The sequence below is a fragment of the Ambystoma mexicanum genome, chromosome 9 (assembly GCF_040938575.1).
Source record: "Ambystoma mexicanum isolate Mex_15411 chromosome 9, UKY_AmexF1_1, whole genome shotgun sequence".
NCBI classification, from domain to species: Eukaryota; Metazoa; Chordata; class Amphibia; order Caudata; family Ambystomatidae; genus Ambystoma; species Ambystoma mexicanum.
In genome coordinates, this window is record NC_090931.1 from 909732915 (window position 1) to 909758111 (window position 25197).

A 25197-nucleotide genomic window follows, 5' to 3' on the forward strand; every position below is an offset into this window, starting at 1 on the left:
CAGTGTCAAGAAGACACAAACTTCGTTGGATGGATCCTCTTTGATTACTCGGTTCTGAACTCTGGTGAGGGGACTTTTGGTGAAAAATTCCTGCCTCTGAAGGTCCACACGGGATGCCTGAAAAGTTTCAGCCAGGTTCGATCTTCGGAAGATGATGCACTCGATAATGGTCCAGGTACCCCAGGCATTGGTGTTCTACAGCCCGGGAAAGTCGCATGACATCAGGGGATGGCCCAAAATGAAGAAGGTCTTGAGCCTAGTTGTTCCCACCAGCCTAAGGGAGGAAGTCGTTCTTGGCGGATCCTCCATGTTGATTTGAAAATGGGGTCAACAAAGCTGCAGGGCTTCACCAGTGCGTCTGTGGTCCTGGAAGGTGCGGCTGGCCTCTCTGCTCATCTTATGCTTCGGATTCCTAGTCCCAGTGGTTGACTCTACCTGTGGCCCAAAATCCTTGCCTTATATGCTGGAACCCATTCATTCACTCCAATTGAGCTGTCAATCACCCCCTCCCCCCCCCCCAGGACCCCACATAAGGTGGTGTGTGCTGGACCCACAAAAGAAAAGTTTTAGTAAGATACAAGTTATCTTATTATTCTTGGGAACTATAGTTCTCACAAGATAATGTATTTAAACATTAAGAGAATTCCAAGCGACTCTTCAGTGACACTGCACAGAGGGGGACGGGTGTCACCTAGCAAAACGCATATGCCTGTAGTAAATATATGGAGTTTATCAGACTCCATAAAACAGTGGAAAAAAAATCCCAGTCAGAGAAAAAGAATGAGTGAGTAGAAAAAAGTTCCATTTACTCACGAGATTAAAATCAAAACAGTTCAGAGTCCAGCAACATTGATGGGGGTCTCTCAGGTTAAAGGGAATTGGCACAGAAACTGAATCTTCTCCCTAACAGACAGTCCAACATAAAGCTCTATTGTATTGTTATTACAACTGGCATTAGCATAGACATGCCAGCGAGGAAGCAGTGATTAACGAGTTGCAGATATCACGTCCTGGGGAGGCCGAGCTTTGGCTTGTGGTACTGTTACTAAATCATATGCAAGTTTTCCACCAAGTGGGTGGGACAGTGCTTGACCTGCCGCTCCATGATCTAAGAGCCTTTGATGTGGCCAGGACTGACAGCAAAGGCTCTAATCACATAAAATGGGATTGGAGAAATATTACTTTGGAAGGAAAGTGTTGCATGCTAGTTGTTTCGTGTATATCTGAGGCATGGTTGTGCCTCGATTGACAAAGAGCCCGAGAAAAGTGGCTCTGAATGTTCCAGCCAGAAGTGTGCCTGTACTGCCAGTGTCCAGTCTCCCTCCAGGATCTGTGTGGGTATTTACTCCACCTTGAACACTGTTGACAGACTTGTTGGTGACTGGTGTCACATTGATGACACAGATCAAAAGCCGAGCTGTACTCTGAAACATAAAGGTTGACGTGACTTATTGTGGGCCGTTAGAGTGCTTGGGAAAAAATATAACAGGGAAGCAAAAAAGTGAAAGTGCAACAGAATGCCAGAATGGCTTCCAGGGCTTGAAGCAACTGAAATATCAAGCCAACTAAAATGTAAAGTTGACTTCCTTTCCACCTTGTGAGGTCTCCAAGCTCCCCTCTTGTGATCTTAAAACATGTGATCTTAAAACAAGCTTGGCGGTCCCGTAAGAAAGTAGCAGTAATTCTGTTAGCGTCATTTTTTGGAGGTAATGGAATGCACCGCCAAGTTCTGAGTTTGATGATAAACCAGTGGATTTATCCCCAGCATCCTGCTGGTGGTAAATCCTCATCTTTAAAAGCAATCATTGTCAGAATTACCCTTGCAGAGTTACCACTTGCAGTAATTCCACCAAAATCCCTATGGAATTTTATGGACTCCAAAAATGGAGATTTACACCACCCTTCCACCACTCATAATCTCATAGTAAGTCAGCTCAACCAAGTGGCAGCTGTGGTAAACGGTAAACAAGTTTGGTGGAAATTCTGAAAATGTGTTAATAGGCCCAAAGGGTCTAGGTGGCACTAGTGTGTGCCGCCAAACAAAATGTCTTTCAGCTTCCCATTACCTGGGACTTGGCTTGTCCCAGGTTCTTGGTTGGTCGTCTGTGTTACTGGGCTATAGGAACATTTCGCCTTTCTCTTCTCGGCTCTGTTGGCACTTATTCTGTGGTCAGTTCTTGTCCTTTCTCTTCGTAGCCCCTGCTGCCTGTTTCACTTGGCTGACCACAATAGAGATATCAGGGTCCCATGTCAGGGTAGAGAGAGGAATGGGTCGGGGTCTGAGCAGCGCACAAACTCTGGGGTGCGGGAATGAGGCAGGGTAAGACGATGGGCAACTTCTCTGCGACCTACCCCTCCACTGGTGATGCCAACTAGTGTCCTGATCCCGATTCTTTCCCTCTCCCACCGTGATCTCCCTGATCTCCCCTCTTGTTGTCCCCTTTCTCGCTCTCTCATACTCCTTAGCCCATTCATCAAGAGTACATTCCTCAAACAAAAGTTCTACAAACGTTCTATCTTTCTTGTCTAAGGTTCCCTCCTTGTATCGCCACCTCTCGTCAATGTGCACCCAGCCTTGCCTCTCACCTTGTTTCCTGCTATCACGTCCTTATCTTCTTCACTCCTTTGGACACTGATGTCACTGTTCTTTCCTTCTTCACTGCTTTGATCCCCACCTTTCTCTGACTCCCTGCAACTCTTCACCCCTGTGGGCACTGAGGTCCACACCCTCATCCTGAGTGCTACACTCCATCTGACTTACATTGTTCTCCAGTTCTCCACCCATCAGGGCAGTTTCTTCACTCCGCTCTATGCCAGGGTACTCCTCTTTGGCTACCGTCTCCGGTCCTTCACCTCGTGCCCAGTACCTCTTGCAGGGAAATTCCCTCTTCGTTTGACTAGCAAACTGGTCGAAACACATTTTGTTGCATTTTCTACCTCAGAAAAATAGATAGGGTGTTGCGGTTAGGTGTATAGAAATGGGGGAAGGATGAGGGTGTAGATGAGATGGGTGCTGAGGTTTTGCGATTAAAAAAATCAGTAATACAAATGCAGTGAAATGTGATTCGACCAGTCGAACAAAATTCATAGATCCCTTTCAGGCTGTTGGGCTCCTTCTCCAACCCCACCTCTCAGGCTCCTGTGTGTGACCCTCTGCTGAGACCTCAGGTATGATATGATATGATAGTTTATTTATATAGCGCTGTACACAATGTGTTTCAAAGCGCTTCAAGGCAAGGGGGGTAACAAGGGAAAATACAATGACATTCTTGCAGGCCATGAACAGTAAGGATGTGAAATTAACTATCGTACTCGGGCCGACAACATTTCAGATAGTGCAAGAACTAAGACATAGATAAGGAAGGGAGGAGGAGAGTGGGAAGGTAATGGAAACAGACAGGCGACTACCGTACTAGGCCTGACGACATTTCTGGTAGAGCCGGAGAAAAACAATGGGTGAGGAAGTATCATTGTGGACTCTGGATATCTCCTCAAGCCCTCTGGGACCTGGGCAGCCTCAAGCTGTCACCTTTAACCAGCGGCCAATAGGCTTCTCTCTCCGGTCTCCAGCTCACTGCTCTCTTTTGCTCTCACCAAACTCCCAGAGTGACAGGCTGAGGTATGTGTTCTTTAACACTGCTGTGTTGTCACCGTACAGTCTCTCTCTGGGAAAAGAGGATTCAGGGATGTTTGCTGGGATGTGGTTGGCTCGCGGGGTCTGCCCCCTGGGGCGGCGTGCACCGTGGATATGTGACTTAAGATTTGTTCCTTTTAGGTGGTACCCCCTCTGCCTTCTACACCTGGGACCTGCATTACAGGCTCTCTCTGGGTTAAGAGAACTTAGGCGTGTCTCCTCAGGCTTGTGGGCTTCACCTCTCAAGATCCCTCACAGTTCTGACGTGGAGCTTGGAGCTGGTTAGTCCCTCCTCTTGTGAGGCCAAGTCTCTCTCCAGTTGGCAAGCCCCAAGCCTGGCCTTGGAGTGGACTCCCTTGCTCCACCTATTCTTTCCCATATGAGAGTGGAGGCCATGCGCAATGGGCGGTTGGGTTGAATTTCGAGTTTCCAGTCCTAATTCAAGTCTCTCTCTTTTCTGCTGTAGATTTTCAAATGTTTCCCACACCTGTGCCAGGGGAGCCAGGTGTGCAGTGGCTGACAGCTCTGCAGATCCACCGTTCCTTGCCTCTCTTAAACGGGCAGCAGCTACAAAATGGCAATTTCCAGCAGAATCGAAAAGACAGTGCTTTGGGGCGACAGCAACGGTGGTGGTTCTAGCGAAGGGGTTCCGTGTGCAAAGGCGCTAGGAGTGTGAGAGGTGGGACTGTGCACTGACATGGGCAGCTCCTCCGGTGCCAGGGGAGACTCAGTAAAACCAATTTCACATGGCTTTCAAGTCTGTGCTAGCCCACATGGAATTAAAGACCCTCAAAAAGGACAAGCATACTCGTCCTTGGCAATTAATGGTTAACCCCTTAAGTGCCAAGGAGGAGTATGCTTGTCCTTTTTGCATAGACTTGGATAATAGCCTGGCACTTTAGAAGGGGTATGTCAGAATAAATAATCATATATACATTCTTGATATTACATACCATGTCTATTTAGGTGATCACACCATCAGGTGAATGAAATGCGCTCTTGTCGGTGCTGTCATTTAATATTTAACTTAACTATACATACATATATATTTTTTTCTGTTCTTATTTTCAATACAAAAAGTGATTAATAACATCAAGAATGGATGTTTGAATATTGTTGCTAACATACCCCTTTTTTTGAACATGTTCTCCAATTCCACATAGGCTAGCGCAGGCTACAATGTTCGTATTTAAATAGTGCTTTGGAGAAAGTCCGATCTCCCTTCTCCCGAATGGTCCACCCTTCACGGGTGTAAGCCTTCGCATTCTGTTTACGTGCCCTGAGCAAGTGCCGTGGGGACAGCCCTGAGAGGACACCCCTGACTTCTCCCTGTTCCTCAGTTCAGTTATGACCCCCTGTAAGGCAGAATCACTTCCCAAACCAAAGGGGAGAGTCACCTATCAGGCCACCAGTGACTGGTCCCTGCCTTGGGATGGGTTCCAGTCAGAGGTGTAGACAGGGTAGGGCCTGAGCGGGCAAGGCCCACCCCAAAACCCATAAATGGCCACTCAGCAGCACTGTGTGGGCATTTACAGATGTTAATGTCACTGTGGTGGGCTCAACTACATTAGCTACAGGCCCCACTTGCTAGACAATCCTGGCCACGCCTCTGGGTCCAGTAAGGGTGACCAGGGGATCCCCCTGTATTGATTGTTCGCCCATGATCCTATAGCTTGTGGAAGTACCCAGCGTCCTTGGTCACCAAAAGGGACCCCAGAAATAGGCACAGGATTTCATCATACCCGAAGTTCAACACAAAGTCAGTGTGCTTTCTGGAGCTGAGGAAAGTCTGCTTGAAGAAACACTTCTGGACACTGCCTAGTGGTTTGTAGAATAACAGAGTCTCCATGAGGTCTAGAACTATGTCTACGCTGTGACACCCACATGTTTGGCCGTATAATTGCAATAAATAAATAAATAAATAAATAAATAAATAAATAAATGTGTCTAGGTGGAACAGGAGAGGTACTGAAAACAGCTCTTTGGTGTCTCCCCTCCACTTAGTTCTAAGAATTTAGAAGACTAGTGGATTGAAGTATTCCGTTCTGCCTGAGACGGCCCTGGAAGGCCGTAGAGGAGAAGAGGTTGGCATCCCCTCACTTCATGGCAAGAGACAACACGATTCTTGTCTTTGTGAGCCAGACCCGTGAGTAACTTCAGAGATAGAAACTTTATTTTTCACTATCTAAAAACTCGAAACATGCTCATCATTACAAAAGCCAAAGGAGAGGCTTCATCGCCCAGTGCCTGAAGTGAGAGGCTGAAGGCAACGTTGCCTAACAATTAGACTTTTGTGACTGAGGAATCCAATGCCCACTCAGCCTGCATAAGAAGCATGGTGCAATGTCGCTCTCTAGTGGGCACATGAAGTATTACAAACACTGTTTTATGAAAGTTATTATATTTGACTTTTTTGAGTCATAGGGAACAGGGGAAAATTAGGCTGTTTTTGTTCCTTGACATTACCAAAAGGTGCCAAGTTGTACATCAAGGAAACCTGCTGCCCTGGCTCCAATGCACGTTTTGGAAAGAATGCTGGGGGATCTAAGCGAATGCGTGCTAATTCTTTGGCCCAGGGTCCTTCACATCCAGAGGTATTCTGCCTTTCCTCTCCTTCCCCTAGAAGCTCATGGTATCCCAAGCTCTGGTTCTCTCTAGCTTGGACTATTGTAACAGCCTCTTTCTAAATCTACCTGCCTCTACTCTCCGCCCTCTACAACTTATCCAGAACAGGACTGCGAGACTTGTCCTTTGCCTCAAGCCCTGGGAACGTATCTCTCCAGCTTTGAAATCTCTCCACTGGCTCCCAGTGGATGCAAGGATTAAATTCAAAACCCTCTGCATTGTCCACAAGGCTTCCTGGGGCCTGGGTCTAAAATACCTTCAGCTATCCCTCTGCAAATACCTCCCCTCTTGAGCTCTTCGCTCCTCTACCTCTAACTCCCTCAGGGTCAGTCGTCTTTCAAAGAAACGAGCTGGGGGTAGATCTCTACCTTCGGCTGGGGCCTCCCTCTGGAACAGCCTCTCTGCCACACTAAAACTTGAGGAGACCCATCTCCGGTTCCGGAAGCACCTCAAAACCTTCCTCTTTGCTTCTGCCTTGGCTCCCCTGCTGATCTGCTCTCTTGGCACTGTGCACCTGGCCACCCTCTGTCCCCTGGGCCCAGGTACCTGCTCACCGTGCCACCTTCCTGCACTGCCTCCTGGCCACCCCTTGCACTGGGGACTGTATCTGTACCCATACAGCCCCTCCCCCATTTTTCTTCTTTTTCTGCACTTATTCAGACTTACCCAGTCTGCTGCCTTAAACACAGCACTTGCCACTCGCTGGCTGCACTACCACAGTTTGCCTCAATTTTCTATTTATTTTATTTATCTGCGCTCCTCGGCTTCTGCACTTTCCACTCTCCTCCTTCCATGCACTTTTTCCCTTTTCCCTTTCCCATGCACTTGCGCGTTCTCAATGTCACTGGGCCTAGTAAGATCGTGTTTATGTTGTGCTGTGTTCTCCCTTGTTCCCCTCCCTTGCCTAGTCGCGCTCTGAAACACTTGTGTACGAGCGCGATACAAATAAAATATCATATCATATCATATCATATCCAGTGCTCAAGGACCAAATCTGCTCCATGCTTTCAGAATATCTACACACCAATGCATTTTAATACAGTGATTATAAACAGGAGTTATTTAAATATAGTGGTTATACTAAAATCCTTGTCTGATTAGGGCTCTCGAGCATCGAACTTGGAGTTCCCCAGCTCTAACCACTGTACACCCAATGCAGTCTTGTACACGGCGAGATACAGATAGAAGAGGGGAGACGACAGAGGAAACCAAGGGAGAGTGTGTGAGGACCAAGACAGAGAGAAAGAGGAAGAGAGAGAAGAAGAGTGGAAGACTGCTCGCAGCATCTGTACTCACATCATTGGGAATGGTGAGTTCATGAGCACCGGCCTGGGCACCGGCATCCATACCTGATCAGGAGCAAAGAAGATGGTTAGGGTGACAACAGCAAGTGCACTTTAACAGAATAGCATGTGCTGCACAATTGAGCACAAGGTCGAGGGAAGACATGGGAAATAGCAGGTTATATGGTTAGGGTAATATCAGAGTAAATGCTAAACACTGACACAGCACGCATGCTCCCACCACACCAGCAGCATCTGACACCACCCTGTCACTCAAACAACTGTGCGTGACCTTCTTACCTAACAACCCCTGCAAACACCCTAACAGCTAACAGGACGACTTCCAAATGCCATGTCATGCAGGCACTCTAGCATCTGCAAACCCCTTGCAAGATGCATTATCACAAACATCCTGCCATCTTACCAACACTGACGAGAAACTTGCTACCTTAAGAGCATAACTCCAAAACACCTGCCATGCTGATAACAATCCATTATGCTATGTCTGATGCCTGTCTGGCATCGTACCAAAATAACGAGGGAAAAAAACGAATGCACGTTTACTGCACAATGGGCAGTAAACGGAAATGAATTCCCATTATACCGTACAAGGGAGCGGGGGAGGCAGGGGTGTTCCACAATCCCCTTGCACAGTATAATGGGCTTGGGCATTACAGGGGTGTCCCCAGCATACATTAAATGTAAAGCGGGGGACAAATGAAGAAAATCCCAAAAGCTTGAGTTTCAAAATGCAAACAAGTCGGTTTCGCAATTCTGACCTCGAGATTTTGGGATTCGTAGATCCTGCTAGTATAGCATTGTATGATTATGCCATTTTTTGTTCTTAAGGTGTGTGTGAGGGTGACTCAGAGGGCTGGGTACCACCACCCCCTATATAATGTGAGACCCATTGGCAGTATATGGAGGATCCCCTGGTCTCCTCCGAAACACTGCCCTGTTGTGGGGCAGACGTGGGCCCTGCTGACTTCGGTGGCAAAGCTCAGTATCTATATCCTGGCTCACATGCTCTGTTCTGCCAAGCCGAAGATGGTGGACGAGCCTTTTAGAGACCAGGTATATACACATGGGCACATGAAGGCTGGACGGTCCACCCAACCCCCGAACAGGGAGGAATCTCACACCCAGCTGCAAGTCCTACGCACAAGCCCACTCCACTGGGAGGGAAGGAGCCAGCATGAAACCCCATGCATGGAAAGAGTAGTTTGGGAGTCTGGAGTAGCAGAGCAGTGAGTGGAAGGTGCAGTAGGGGTTGGAGAAACAGGAAGATTAGAAGAGCACAAGAAAGGAGAAAGAAGAGGGCCTACCTAAGCCAGGTTAACCCATTGTTCTCCCCAGCACAGCATGGAGGCTGCAGAAACATGTACTTTCTGCCCAGCACACAGTGGTTGCAGTGTTTTTATAGGTCAGGTGGGGCATTAGAATCTCTGCCAGCAATCATTTGGATGTGACTGCCAGGAAGATGCTAATACACATTCTAAATGGGAAAAACATGAGTCTGCCTGTAACATTTGAAAACGAAGACCACTGTACGTGTGAAAAATCTTACTGCGCAGCAAAGGTGCTTAAAAAGCACATCCTTTCCTTCTCAACCTGGGTGCCTTTGAATCTAACATTTTGCAATTTCTTTACGATGGCATTACTTTTATTGTTATGCTGGGTTACTTTCATTAGACACTACACATTTCAACGTTTGGACACATTGCGCATTCTGTGCAAAAGACTGTTTGCACAACATGGCCCTGCTTGAAATGTATTTTCTCAGTGAGGAGAACTGCTTCCCAGGGATTGAGTGTCTGTTTCGTTACTTTTTTCCTGCAGCCAATGGAGTTTAAAGTAGGAGAATCTCTTGACTTTTTTCCATGTAAAAGTGATGTCTAACTCTGCGTGTGTCATCTTTTCATTTTGTTGCTCATTTATCACGTCACTACCTTATGATTAAGAGGTCTCTGGGACTTTGAAAGCATATGGAACGACCATTTTAGTATAATGTTAGTCCAATAAAAGGTATACATACTTGGATTTTGCTATCTTTTCTGTAGTTATTTACTGTTTTTACATGATCTATTTTCCTGTACAACTCATTTTCAAAACCAAGATGACTCTTTTGAGGAGAAGAAGCGCACTATCAATAAAATAAAATGAAAACGTGCAAACATGAAAAATAAATGACCCACAATCAGCTGTGGTTTCAAAGTTTGGTTTACATTTCCAATGGCAAGAGTGTCTCAGCTGTAGTAATGAAGAAAGACTTCTGACAGCAGCAACAGTCCGCGGCAACCAGGGAAAGCGTTGAACACAGCAGAACACTCAACGACTCACTCGGCAACATGCTCCGCGTGTGTAGCTGAGTCTTTATAGTATTCCAATAGGAAGAGTTTCCCAGAAGTAGTAACGGAAGAAAGACTTCCGACAGCAGCAACAGTCCGCGGCAACCAGGGAAAGAGTTGAACACAGCAGAACACTCAACGACTCACTCGGCAACATGCTCCGCGTGTGTAGCTGAGTCTTTATAGTATTCCAATAGCAAGAGAGTCCCAGAAGTAGTAACGGAAGAAAGACTTCCGACAGCAGCAACAGTCCGCTGCAATCAGGGAAGGAGTTGAACACAGCAGAACACTCAACGACTCACTCTGCGACCGTTTACATTTAAGCATTTAAAGACCAAGCTCAACACATTAGCGTTAGCGATGGTTTGCTATCTGTCCTACAGCAGAGGAATGATACACGTGGCACTATGACTGTGTGCTTTAAAAATTGTTTAAATACAGAGTTGCCAATCATAGAATTGGTCTAATGCTTACTGGAACTAAGGGAACAACTATAAACAGTAAGGATATTCATACCGAAAACAGTGTCCGGATTATGGCAAAACAAGAGTGTGGGTTCTTCAGGTGATCCGCACCTCCAAATTGGATTATCTAAATACAGAAGTATTGCCCTAGTCTTGCATGTCCTTGTGCATCCAGAGATTCTCTAAGCTACAAAATAATGTTGAATGCAATGGCCAACAGAAACAGTTCCCAAATCCTATTCTTAAAGAGTCCTTAGCTTCCTGACTATCCTAAACTATAGCGTGACGGTCCCAAGTCTGGGCCATCAAGGTGTTCACAAAATCCTAGTCTTTAATGTTCAACCTTATCCTAACACAATAACACAGAACTATTCCTCTGGTGAGGTCCTTGCAGTAGTAACTCACAGTCTGGCCTCTCCTTCAGGCCTCTCCACTCTCACCTCAAGTCGTCTCCCAGGTCTAAAGCTTCACAGCCGTCTCTTCTCAGTCTTTTCCTAAATCTTGAAACAATAGCGTGTTGGCTCTCCCCAGCCTTTGGATTAATCAGGATTCACAATAGGTCTCTCGCAGAACTTGAGCTTTCTTGGTTTTCAAAGCAGGTCTCTTCCAGACATTGGGGTTTCTCAGCATTCACAGCAGGTCTCTTCCAGACATTGGGTTTTCTCAGCATACACAGTAGGTCTCTGCCAGATCCTGGGTTCCTGGCAAATGGGTATTTCGCCATCATTCAAGGACCTTAATATAGAGGCAGATATGATTATCTTACCTTCCTGCTAGGGGTAGTTTCATCTGTTGGTTCTTCAAGGAGGGGCCTACTCAGGACAGATTCTACCTTCCAGGACCTGTCACTAGGTTCTCGACCCCATGTACCACTTTGTCCAACGGGCATGGTATGGAAGTTCCAGGACCTTTCGCTAGGTTCTTTGCCCCATGTACCTCTTTGTCCAATGGTCATGGTATGAAGGTTCCAGGACCTTTCGCTAGGTTCTCTACCCCATGTACCTCTTTGTCCAATGGTCATGGTATGGAGGTTCCAGGACCTTTCGCTAGGTTCTCTACCCCATGTACCTATTTGTCCAATGGGCATGGTATGGAGGTTCCAGGACCTTTCACTAGGTTCTCTACCCCATGTACCTCTTTGTCCAATGGTCATGGTATGGAGGTTCCAGGACCTTTCGCTAGGTTCTCTACCCCATGTACCCCTTTGTCCAATGCGCATGGTATGGAGGTTCCAGGACCTTTCGCTAGGTTCTCTACCCCATGTACCTCTTTGTCCAATGGGCTTGGTATGGAGGTTCCAGGACCTTTCGCTAGGTTCGCTACCCCATGTACCTCTTTGTCCAATGGTCATGGTATGGAGGTTCCAGGACCTTTCGCTAGATTCTCTACCCCATATACCTCTTAGTCCAATGGTCATGGTATGGAGGTTTCATGACCTTTCGCTAGGTTCTCTACCCCATGTACCTCTTAGTCCAATGGTCATGGTATGGAGGTTCCAGGACCTTTCGTTGGGTTCTCTACCCCATGTACCTCTTTGTCCGATGGGCATGGTATGGAGGTTCCAGGACCTTTCGCTAGGTTCTCTACCCCATGTACCTCTTTGTCCGATGGTCATGGTATGGAGGTTCCAGGACCTTTCGCTAGGTTCTCTACCCCATGTACCTCTTTGTCCGATGGTCATGGTATGGAGGTTCCAGGACCTTTCGCTAGGTTCTCTACCCCATGTACCTCTTTGTCCAATGGTCATGGTATGGAGGTTCCAGGACCTTTCGCTAGGTTCTCTACCCCATGTACCTCTTTGTCAAATGGTCATGGTATGGAGGTTCCAGGACCTTTCGCTAGGTTCTCTACCCCATGTACCTCTTAGTCCAATGGTCACGGTATGGAGGTTGTTCAACCACATGATCCTTTTTGCAGCCTCCAAAATGTTGACTGCCTAAGCACATGTTCTAGAGTCCTCATGGGTCCCCATGTATTCAGGAATCTCTTGGAAGCATGTCTGTTCCTGTCCAGTCGTCTCTCACCTCTGTGGTCTCTCTACTTCTTTTATACCAATGGGTTGGCCGGTTTTCGTGAGCCAGCCCACGACTCGTCTGTAAAATGTTTGTCTTCTAACTGGTTCATGGTCTTTAATTCAGGATTTGCAATGTTACATTATCCCTTCTTGGACTGGGCATCTCTTCACTGCTGAATTGCAGACCTAACATCCGTTCAAACCTTTTAATGGTGGTCTGGTGTGGTGGTGGTATCCTGGAATTATATTTGGGTTTTGATCCGTGTCCACAGCACTTGGTGATTATTTTCTACAAGTGAGGAGTCACCAGAGCTTCCTGCTGCCCTTGACCAAGAGCACTCTCCCTGTGAGTGGTAAGGACTCTCTCTTATTCCTTCGCTCCTCATGCCGGGTTCATCTTGGATTGGTGGCGGACATCCACAGAAGAGGATGTTTCCGCTTATTAGGTCAGAAGAGAGATTCGGTTTGACCTGTGTGTCATTAGGACGTTTTTGCCACTTTTGGGTGTCAGTGACCGGTGGAATATCACAAAGATGGGATCCTTGACACTGTCGCGTTCTAGCTATATTAAGAATAGGGTTTATGCTTGCCTACTGAGACTTGTAGTTCAAGCTTACTCTTGCTGGTGTTAAATCGCTTGACTGGATATGGGAAATACGGCATCTCTGTGGGGGTGACAGAACAGTGGGATCCCCCTACATCCACCATCTGGGAGGCACATCAGGTAGGGACTGGACCATCCCAATCTCTTGTGGCTTGCTGCCCTCATTCCACAGTAAGATGATTTACGTCAACTCACCACATAACATGCATGTAAAAGGCATAAGGCAAAACATGGTTTGTGCTTGATCCACGCTTCTTCAAGACCACTTGACCGTAGACTATAGTTCATTAAGCACTTCAAAGAACAGCTTTTAAACAAGATGCTTAAAGGGCTCATTATAAGTTGGGCGGTATTCAGGCAGTAAATTTGTTGGAATCTGCCCAACGGAATTACCGTTACTGCCACTTGGTCTGTCGGATTTACCGCCGGATTACAAGTGATGGTGGTGTTAGTCCTCATTAATTAGGACTCTATTGGGGATTTCAGCAGTATTACCAACGGTGGAATTACTGCTGCGGTAATTGTGCCGGTTTTGCCAACGTTTTGGCAGAAAGTGGCAGGATTTACCTCCAGCATGATGGCGGAGCGGGAAAAGTGATGGTAATTCCTTTACTGCCACTTTTTTCTGCACTGTCATACTCGTAATGAGCCCCTTTGTTTTGTCTCTGAGTTAGAGAGGGAAGGTTTGGTTACATACGGGGATAAGGGAGGAAACCCAGCGCACACTGCGTAAGCACGAGCTTAGGGTGTCCGTTCTAACTGTCCCGGGAAGGGATAGACTTTAAATATGGGAAAATAGAACGTGAATAAACAGGTCTACAGTGGGACGTACAACAAACAGTTAATTTAATGAATTTAAGACACTCATAAAAAAAGTATTAAATCATTAGTTACCAAGTCAATCAAAATGTCATAGGAACATTACAACATATAGCCTACAACGGCTAACCTTCATTTGGAGCATAGAATGAAGCAAAAAATGGTGAATGATTATTTGCAATGGTTAGTATATTAACAAGTCTTCTTGTTATGCATTCACTATAAATGCTTTCAAAATGAAAGATTCGATATATGGGCATTCGTTATACATTACCTCCATATAAAGACATGTAATCGAGTTGTGGGTGTCGACAGTGGATCCTGGGGCTGCAGATATGGCTACCCCTGGCCTTTCTATTACATCTTGCTCGCTCTGCCCATTGAACCTCTTCACATCCCTGCCTGCATTGCTTTTTTATTGGATACGAGTTGGACTGGTAACTCTAGTTTGCACCCAGACCAATTGACTGAATGAGTACTTTAGCCAAGCAAAGGAGGCCCTCTCATGATGTTGTGGCAGAGAGGCTTATTCTCCTGGACCCAGTCACAGTCTTCTGCCCTATGTTCCCTGGATCTTTGTTGTTAATGGCATATTTCCCAAGGCACGGAGGGTACTGCTGGCAGTATTGTTTTGATGAGTGTAGTATTAGAAAAGAAACAAGAATTATGAACTGCTCCACGGTTTAGCGTCTGAAAACATAACATCAATTTTCTGGGTAGACCATCAGCACATAAGGTCTGTTCTTTGATTAGCTACTTACTACACAACTGCACATGTCCGGCTAGATCGTCACCATGTAGCTTCTCCTCTTTGGTTTAGACCCTACGACAAAACATCCATTCTCTCCTTAGCGTCTCACCACTTTAGTTCATTTTTCTGGTTACCTCCTTCCTCGTAATCTTCCCAACAGCAGCTAACTCCTCACCACACAACCTTATGATCTCTAGGCATTGCATCTCTGGGTAACTCATCACAACATAGTGTCACTTCTCTGGCTAACTCCTCACCACGGATATTCGCTCCTCAGGTTAAATCCTCACTGCATAGCTTCATATGTCTGGCTATGTCCTCACTCTATAACCTAACATTACTAGATAACTCCCAACCACAACATTTCACATCTCTGGCTAACTATTCAATGCAAAACTTCACGTCTCTGGCTAGTTCCTGACTGCTTAACTCCATGTGTCTGGCTTATCCTCACCACATATCTTCCCATAGCCAGCTAACTCCTCGCTACATAACCTCACATTACTAGTTTATTCCTCACCACATAATTGTACATCTCTGGCTAATTCCTCAGTGCATAACGTCATGTCTCTGGCTAGCTCCTGACTGCAAACTTCAAGTGTCTAGCTTACTCCTCAAAACATATCTTATCATCACTAGCTAACTCCCCAACACATAATTTCACATCTCTGGCTAACTCCTTACCACATAACTTTCCATTTGTGGCTAAATCCATACCACATTATTTCACATCTCTGGCTAACTCCTTACCACATACATTCACATCTCTGGCTAACTCCTCACCACATAAGTTCACATCTCTGGCTAACTCCGTACCACATAACTTCACATCTCTGGCTAACTCCTTACCACATACCTTTCCATCTGTGGCTAAATCCTTACCACATAACTTCACATCTCTGGCTAACTCCTTACCACATAACTTCACATCTCTGCCTAAATCCTTATCACATAACTTTACATTGCTGGCTAAATCCTTACCAGATAACTTCACATCTCTCACTAAATCCTTACCACAGAACTTCACATCTCTGGCTAACTCCTTACTGCATATCTTCACATCTCTGGCTAACTCCTTACCACATAACTTCACAACTCTGGCTAACTCCTTACCATACAACTTCACATCTCTGGCTAACTCCTTACCACATAACTTCACATCTCTGGCTAAATCCTTACCACATATCTTCACATCTCTGGATAACTCCTTAGCACATAATTTCACATCTCTGGCTACATCCTTACCACATAATTTCACATCTCTAGCCTACATGTCATCACATAGCTTCACTTTCTTTTTTGGGCACATTCACTCCACATGACCAATATGCTATCAGTTGACATTTATTTTCATCACTAAACAAGAGAGAACAAGAAAGAACCTGAGAAGGTATGAATAGTAGGAAATGTATAAAGGGAATCGTGGGTACGTACCAGGGAAAGCGGGGGTGGTCTGTCCAAGGGGAGTAAAGGGGGTTTGCTGCATAGCCAACTGGTGGAGCTTGGTCAACTGCTGAGGGGTAGGAGGGACATCAGAACTAAGAAGGTTATTGTTATCAAGCACACACAATCACCAAACGAAGTCAGAGCAAAATGATAAGAAAATTAAGAAAGGACTGCATGGCTGGCCATGGCAAAGTACAACAGGAGGAGGGCTTGGCCTGGGGCTGTAACACTAAACGCTTCACCATGTGCTTTTCAGGCATCTGGGGAGGGATCTCATTCAGTCGATGCAGGATAAGGATTAGGTACGGTCTCCCCCCCTCCTGCCCCCCACCCCCACCCCAGCACCCTCTAGATTGCTTTTAAGTACGTAAGGACGTAATTCCAGTGCGGAAAAGGCATGAGGGCATGGCCTTCTCTGGACCAGTATTTTCCACAAATCTTCGATTTGGGAATATGGCATCAGGAAATAGCAGATGTGAGATTGTGACACCCGTATGAAAAAAAGACATGGCGTTGCAACATCACTGTGCAAGTCGCAGATATGGGATTGTAACATCAACAGAGGGATACCAGGTGGTATTGATGGCCCCTGGAAAGGCCCATCTCACCTTTGGCAAGGGTAGCAATCTGCTACAGGAAAGGTGACCCAAAACTCCAGGAGTCAGAGAATGATCATCACTGTGTTCATGCTCACCCCACCCAGGTGCAGCACAGAGGCCAGAAGAGGGAGGCTGCACCTTATATGGACTATCTGGCACAGAGCCCAGAAGAGGGAGGCAGCACCTTATATGGACTATCTGGCACAGAGCCCAGGAGAGGGAGGCTGCACCTTATGTGGACTATCTGGCACAGAGCCTAGGAGAGGGAGGCTGCACCTTATGTGGACTATCTGGCACAGAGCCCGGAAGAGGGAGGCAGCACCTTATATGGACTATCTGGCACAGAGCCTGGGAGAGGGAGGCTGCACCTTATGTGGACTATCTGGCACAGAGCCTAGGAGAGGGAGGCTGCACGTTATGTGGACTATCTGGCACAGAGCCGGGGAGAGGGAGGCAGCACCTTATATGGACTATCTGGCACAGAGCCCAGGAGAGGGAGGCTGCACCTTATGTGGACTCTCTGGCACAGAGCCTGGGAGAGGGAGGCTGCTCCTTATATGGACCATCTAGCATAGAGCCCAGGAGAGGGAGGCAGCACTTTATATGGACTATCTGGCACAGAGCCCAGGAGAGGGAGGCTGCACCTTATATGGACCATCTAGCACAGAGCCCAGGAGAGGGAGGCAGCACCTTATATGGACTATCTGGCACAGAGCCCAGGAGAGGGAGGCTGCACCTTATGTGGACTCTCTGGCACAGAGCCTGGGAGAGGGAGGCTGCTCCTTATATGGACCATCTAGCATAGAGCCCAGGAGAGGGAGGCAGCACTTTATATGGACTATCTGGCACAGAGCCCAGGAGAGGGAGGCTGCACCTTATATGGACCATCTAGCACAGAGCCCAGGAGAGGGAGGCTGCACCTTATATGGACCATCTAGCACAGACCCCAGGAGAGGGGGGCTGCACCTCATGAGGACTAGTTCCACCTCAGCAGGGATCACAGAGGGGATCACAGACCCCAGGAGAGGGGGACTCACCTTTGTACAGCTCACACTTCAGGCCAGGAGTATTAGTCTGGAGGCAGCCACAACCGAGGGAACTTTCTTCAAAAACCCACTTTCTATGAGGCGGAAGATGATAGCATGAAGATAAAAGCTACCCACAGGAGGTCAAAGTCCACAACAGACAGGGTGCATCAATCCCCAGAATAGGCAGACAGCGCTGTATCGGGTTATGGTCACCTCTGATAGGCGGCAACCTACATCCCAGAACATGGAGTGCCAGGCTCTACCTCTGACACAGAGCAGCACAGGGAGATGATGTCACTCAAGCCAAGCCCTCCTCAGCTGGAAAGTCCAACGATATCAGGAGCTAAGGCTACTCAAGGTATTACAGATGACGCGCTTTACATCCTGGGTATTAATATTAATTCTAATATTAATATGGGTCAGCAAGGCTGGCGGCATGCAGAGGGCGATAGACACAGAGAGAGGCGAGCAGGGAGAAGTGAAGCCAGGGGTGAACTCACATCTGGATGTGGAATGGCGTACTGTCCCTGAATGGCGTAGGCCTGGAAAACAGAAGCACACACGGGGTTAGACACAGAGGACCTTATACAGTGTGAGCCAGGCCTGGGGGCGGATAGTGAACACACACAGGCAGCACCCCATGCCCACCTCCGCCCCTCCCATCACAGACAAGGCCAGAGGCACATTTCAAACAAATGGAGCAATCGCTGCCTGCAGGAGGGGCCGTGGTTCAGAGCACGGAGGGTATTTGTCACATGGGTACACTGTCTACCTGGAAATATTTATGCAAGAGTGCACTATCTGTCATTATCTGTGCAGTTCACGTACGCATGCACATATGTAGCTTGTCGTTGCATTGCCAGTGTGTCTATGCTCATGTTCAATATAACTGTGTGCGTTGTCTATCCATATACATGTACTAGTGCACGTGCAAGTAATTATTAACTGTAACTAGTGTGCATGCCTTTGCACTCAGGCGAAACACAACATGCCAGTCTATGCACACTCATATTGCACATTCTTTCAAACCCCCTTGCTAGCGTGTCCCCTTTACATGCTACTGTTTAGAATACAGTGGTCTGAGGCATGTGATGCTGTGTGACTGTAGCTGTCGAGGGGAGTCCCTTTCAAGCTATGTACCTATGTCTTTGAGGACTGGCTTACAAACCAAGGCACCCTCTGCTCCAACACACCTGTCCACTGGGGCCTTGATGGCTGAATGAGGAAGGGCCAGGGTCACCCTACCCAATGAGATCAAACAGTGCCTGTGCCCTGGATTTCCAAGCCAGACCCCCAAACAGGACTGGACACCAAACACAACATTTGCATGCATTACAAGACATTCACATTATACCCAGTCCACAGACGGCTCATAAACGTGACATAAGGCAGTTCTGTAGAATGGAGTGTAACAATTCCAGGGCTTGATTACACCACAGAGGCAGGGAAGGGGACGAGCATTGGTCGCCTCATGCTGCGCCCACCTGTTAGCTGCAAAGAAAATAATGTGCGAATGCTGGGTTCTGCAGTGGTGTCTGGTGATCATATATGGAGAGTGCGGGACAGTTTGCTAATAGGGACATTGCATGGTGAGTTTGTGTCATGTTTTTCAAGGGACATTAAATGAAAAGTGCCATGCGACATCCTCAGAGTGATAGCATACTTGCCAACATGACCCATTCCAATCTGTGGGTGCTTATCCAGTCCTATTTTTTTTCTTTGCATTCTGGGATTTGTAGTTTCACTTTCCCATTATAAAACTTGGAACGGGTCATGTTGGCAAGTATGTGATAGTACACATAGCGTGAAGTGTGTTATGCTTTCAAAACACTTCTTGTATGCTTCAATAAAAAGTTCTAGTAGAGCATATTGTGGTTTGTTCTGAGGGTATATGGCGAGTGTGTCAGGGTATATGGCGAGTGTGTCAGGGTATATGGCGAGTGTGTGAGGGCATACATTGATCTCCTAATCTAGCGAAAGAATTACTCCTATCGTTGGACTCACTTTGTAATTTACCTATCAGCTGTCATGGGTGCTATGCGTAATGCCTCTCAAGCTCTAGTAGGCAGTTCTTTTTTTCTCTGAAAATCAATATGATGATTAGTGATGTACTGGCCCAATCTCTTGACCAAACCATCCTTGGTATGAGCGCGATATAAATTCAATTCAATCATTGGATTTATTCCTCCCTCCAATGGCTAAGGTGTCTTCTTCCTGCTAACAAGTGATATCCACTGTTTTTTCAGCTCCTCCTGAAGTCTTGGTCCCCCGAGTATGAAAACAAGCTGTGAGAAAATCTCTCCTAAAAAAAGGCTTACTGGTTCATCTCACCCAGGGTAATTTTCGTTCCAGCATCTCACAGATGCTGTACCTCGTGAAACAGCTTGAGAGAGTGGTAATAAACCATCTAAAGTATGTAGTAGGTGAGGCGGCCCTGCTTGACCCTGCTCTGTTGTAAAACCAGATATTATATGAAGAGACCTGGTATGTTATCATTAGAAATCCATTACTCATTTAGTGAATCATTAGAAATTCATTACTCATTTAGGAATTCATTTATCTATCATTCATCCTGAGTAGTGACATTAGGTATTCCACTTTCCACATATTATTCAGCCATTTGGTTTGCTAGAGAAAGAGGCCTGTTATATTAAGTGCCTTGTAGAGACATGTTTAGATAGGCATATGTTATTATGTATTATGTATGCAATTAGAGACAGGCATGAGTGTGCACTTAGGAGTATGCATTGAGTCATGGTATAGCACTTGGTTTGCGAGAGAATGAGTAAACGCAAGAATGCATGAGGCTTGTGGCTCCTAAACCATTCTGAAGAGACACAGAAGAGCAGTGCCTCGGTCTGCGAAGAATGTTTTGAGTTACACTGTGAAAGATTGGAATGTGTAAACAGTTTCTTGGCAGACAGATATAAGACAGTGGCCCTCATTACGACCCTGGCGGAAAGTGACTGACCGGACCGCCACAGCGTAAATAGCGTTTCCGCCATTGCACGAAGGAGCAAAGTGCGGCCCATTCCGACCCATCGGGCACGAGCACCACGGCATGGCGGAAGTGCAAAGTCCGCGATGGCGGAAATGACCCCAAAACGGCCCACACCGCCGCCGTACGGCACCCTAGGTGCAATACCGCCACCCATCACAGCGGACACCGCAGTGAGCGCCAACCGGAAAGTACGGTGACCGTAAATATACGGAAACGGAAGTAAAAACATGGGCCCGGAACGGGAAACATCCCGCCGTACACCTATAAAACCACAAAATCCACACAACCACTAAAAACACTACCCTGAAACACACCCCAACCCGTCATCCACCCTAGCGAAACCAAGAAAAATGGGAAAAGTAGCGAAGAAAGCGTGCGACCGCAAGCGGCAGGTCCACTTCTCCCGTGAGGAACTCACCGTGCTAACAGAGACCCTCCAGGAGAATGCTGCCGTCGTCTTCTCCACGCAAATGACCAGGACGGCACTTGCGAACAAGAAGGCCATATGGTCTCTGGTGGCACAGCGGGTAAGTGCGGTGGGGACCGCACCCCGCAACCCACAGCAATGCAGAAAGCGATGGGACGACCTGCGGATACGCGTCCGCAGCATACTCTCTGCCAACCGCAACATTGCCACAGCCACCGGGGGAGGTCCTGAATCACCCATCAAGTTGACCCCCTGGGAAGAAATCTGTGCCTCCACCATCGGAATGGAGAGCATAGAGGGAGTCGGAGGGATGGAGAAAGGAGTGCAGACATCCGAAGATTCAGGTAGGTGGGCCAGATAAAACAATGCTAAATCCACAATGTCCAATCATGTGAAGTACCATGTGTCCACATAGTGCAACAGAAACACATGTCCATGAGAACGTCCACACACATCGGCCTGATAGCGCACTTTAAAACTCACAATAAATACATAAATAATTAAAAACCCCTAAAACACGCACTACACGTGCAGCAGGCACACCCTAACTGCAGGCTGCCAAACAACTGCACCCTCACTCCACACACAAATGAAAGCACCTCCAAGGCCCCGACCCAAATCACCCTCAGGTACCACCCCAATGCATGTGATACAATGCCATTCCAATTCCCACAGACCCATTAATAACCCTCGCCCTCCTTTACTCCACCACAGGGTCCGATCCAAACGACGAGCATCAGGACACCCCTACCAGCACACCTGCAAAGAGGGCCAAGACCAACGGCCAAAGACCCTCCACCTCAGCTGCACGCATCAAGACACGGCAGCAGCACAAATCAGGTGGCAGCACAGAGGAGGGAACATCAACAGGCACCCCAGCAGCCAGCATGCCCACAACACCACCACCACAGGTCCCCCCAACGGATGCCACAGAAGGCACTGCCTCTGGTGGCAGCAGCACCATAGGTGACACCCCATTGATGGCAGCATGCTCCGACACAGAAGACGGGGATGTCGAAGTCAGATCCATCCATTACCTGTCCCAATCCCCCTGTCTGTCCCATCCCGTACAACATGAGGATACCACGCAGGGGCACCCACAAGACGACGACTGGCCATCCCCCACAAGCCCTGTGGCAAGGCAACATGAGGTCAACAGCCCCTCTGTGACACCCCCGCAAATGGCCATGGCCCAGCAGAGGCAACAGTCCCTCGACCAGTTAATCGTGCAACAGCAGCAACTGGCCACGCTCCTCAAGGACCATGCCGATGAATGTGGGGGCACTAAGGCAGACATAGAAACATCAACTGAGACACTTAGGGCAGAAATGGAGAGAAGTACAGAGACACTAAGGGCACAAATGGAGAGTAGCACCGAGAGCCTGAGAGTCCAAATGGAGAGTAGCACCGAGAGCCTGAGAGTCCAAATGGAGAGTAGCACCGAGAGCCTGAGAGTCCAAATGGAGAGAAGCACCGAGAGCCTGAGGGGGGAACTGCATGCGACGTCCAAAGACGTATGTGCCGAACTTGCCGCAGTGCGCCGTGTGCTCACTGAGCTCTCGCAAACCCTTAGGGACATGCATTGACGTGAGCAGGCAGAGACATCATCCGTTGCAAGTTCCGTCCAGGGCAGCCCCCAACGTAGATCCGGGAGGAACCTGCGCTCCACAGGCAGGGGTGCCCCTGATACCCGCAGAGGGGGCTTGCAATAGCGACAGCCCACTGACAATGAGCATCTTTGGACACTGGTGTTCGGGGGGGAGGTAGGAGGGTGGAGGGGGTGTGTTGGGCTCACTTGGGTGGCGGGTCGATAGGGTGTTCAACATGATATCACATATGCCATAAACAGTGCACGATCAACCAATGAGATGTGTGGACAATGATCTTTGTGTACTAGGCCATCATAGGCGTACAGTCCATATTGTGCATGTACCAGACACACACAGTGCCACGAGTCCCGTGTCCATGTATCAGCCACCAGGCGTGAGTGCTAGAAGCATGCATCAATGAGATGCTGACGAATGTCACGGCCCTCCGGTGCCTCGCAGACTCCTTGAGGTGCTGCCACATCCCCACCCTCATCATGACCATCATCAGGTGCTTGCAGTTCTGCGTCAGGGCGCATGGGCACATTTCTACGTACGCACATGTTGTGGAGCATGACACATGCCATGACCATCTTTGCAACCTTCTCATGGCGGTACAGGAGTGCCCCGCCAGACCTGCTGAGGCAGCGGAAACGAGTCTTCAGTAGGCCGAATGCCTGTTCAATGACTACACGGGTACGTGAGTGGGCATGGTTGTAGTCCTCCTCATGCTGGTCCCGTGGGTTCCGGACTGGTGTGAGGAGCCATCTCTTCAGTGGATACCCAGCATCACCTGTATGTGGACGATAAACGTATGATGTGGAATGCCATTGCTACGTACGCACACACACACCCCCCCCCCCTTCCTGCCAGGTCATTGCCGCATCACATACCCCACATCATCATGCATGAAATGAGACTCACCGAGTAGCCAGGATCTGTTCCCTGCGTGTCGCTCCATGTAGCGTGGAATAGTAGAGTTCCTCAAGACCATAGAATCATGGGTTGATCCAGGGAATCTGGCACAACAATGTGTAATGATCCTGTTGGAGTCACACACCATTTGTACATTCAGGGAATGAAATTGTTTTCGGTTGCGGTACTGGGCCTCCATGGCATGTGGGACGACCAATTCCACATGGGTGCAGTCGATGGCACCAATGCAACCCGGTATGCCGGCAAGTGCATGGAATCCCACTTTTGTGTTGGTAATTTCCTGCTCCGAGCGTGGTAGAGAGATGTAGTCGTCTGCGTGCTGCAGGAGGGCATCGAGCACTTGCAATAGTGTCCGTGAGAACAGTGGCTGAGAAATGCCATGCAACTGTCCGACTGTGTGCTGGTAGGTGCCTGTGGCCAGGAAGTGGAGTACAGACACCACCTTCAGTAGGGGTGGGATGGCGGTTGGGCTATCTATCATGCTGACAAGGTCAGCCTGTGCATGTCCACAATGGCGGCTATGGTGTCCCGGTCCAAACGGTAGAGGGTGTGGATCTGCTCATCAGTGAGGTTGAACGGATGTGCTCGGAGGCGTGGGATTGCGGGCTGCCTGCGTGGTGGTAGTGGCTGTGCTGGCGGCCCTTGCTGGCCCTGCCTTGCCCTCCTCCTCCTCCTGCGTCTCCTCCGTGCGGCCGGTTGTAGTTGGTGTTCGTCTTCTTCTTGGAGTTGGAGTACTTGCAGTGCTATCAGGTCCCCCAGGGCCAACATCGCGAGTCCTGTCGGTAGCATTTCGGAGTGGGTGTGGTTGTGGGAGGAGACTGGGTGTGCAATTTATGTGTTTTCAGGCTGTATGGCCTCCACCTGTGGTGATTCATTCCACCTGTGCAAACTGCTCTCCCCTTTGGCCGAGCACGTCCCGCACACAACGCTGCAATTCGAGGAATGGCATCTTGCTATTGCAATCATGTATTTGTACCCGATGGCCGTGTAACATTGGTTGATATGTACATTCGGCTATGGTCCCATTGTTTCACATACTATCTGTGCAGTCGCGAACAGACTTGTGAAGGGTCAGTGGAACGTAGTACTCGAGTGACGGTGGGCCCTCATGCATCACTGTACCGAGTTGCAACGACGGGCGGGGCGTCCCATTTGTGGGTGAAGGCAGTTGCCATTTCCACACACAGCCGCACTAGATGGATTAATTAGTGATTTCAAACGGCCACAGATGCCTTTTCGACGTGATGTTGCAAATGAGGAATTCGAAGGGCGGCGCTTTCGGTTTTCAGCTAGCGGCGAGGAGATGCCCACAGGTCTGACTGCAAATATAACGTTCTATTGTTCAATGTCCTTGAGACAGGGGCCATGGCGAGGATGCAATGATTGATATGAATAGTTTGGGATGCGCAATAGCGACGTGGGCGATGAGGCCGGACGTTCCCAAATACATGTTACTTCACAACACTGGAATTACGGGCTGGGGCACTGTGGATTTTGCAGGCTGCATAACGCACAGACTCAATGGATATTTCTAATGTTATGTGAGTAAATATTCAGGCGTTTTTATACCGGGATGAGGGAATAATGAATGGATGCATGGGCAGATGATTTGATACAGAGTTTGCCATGTAC

The 25197-nt window shown here is 48.1% G+C and overlaps 1 protein-coding gene across 15 annotated transcripts in view; it reads right to left on the reverse strand.

Moving 5' to 3' along the window:
- The window catches only part of PCBP3 (poly(rC) binding protein 3), a 307825-nt gene that overhangs the window by 34208 nt on the left and 248420 nt on the right, over window positions 1–25197 (reverse strand). For 8 of the 15 annotated variants that reach the window (XM_069616057.1, XM_069616060.1, XM_069616056.1 and 5 more), the window contains 3 exons: window positions 18116–18157; window positions 15977–16055; window positions 7556–7608 (listed from right to left, as the gene is read on the reverse strand). In XM_069616057.1, coding sequence (XP_069472158.1) covers window positions 7556–7608; window positions 15977–16055; window positions 18116–18157 — 174 coding nt within the window. The remainder of the gene's footprint in view (window positions 1–7555; window positions 7609–15976; window positions 16056–18115; window positions 18158–25197) is intronic. The other 7 variants (XM_069616061.1, XM_069616058.1, XM_069616053.1 and 4 more) reach the window with 4 other exon arrangements.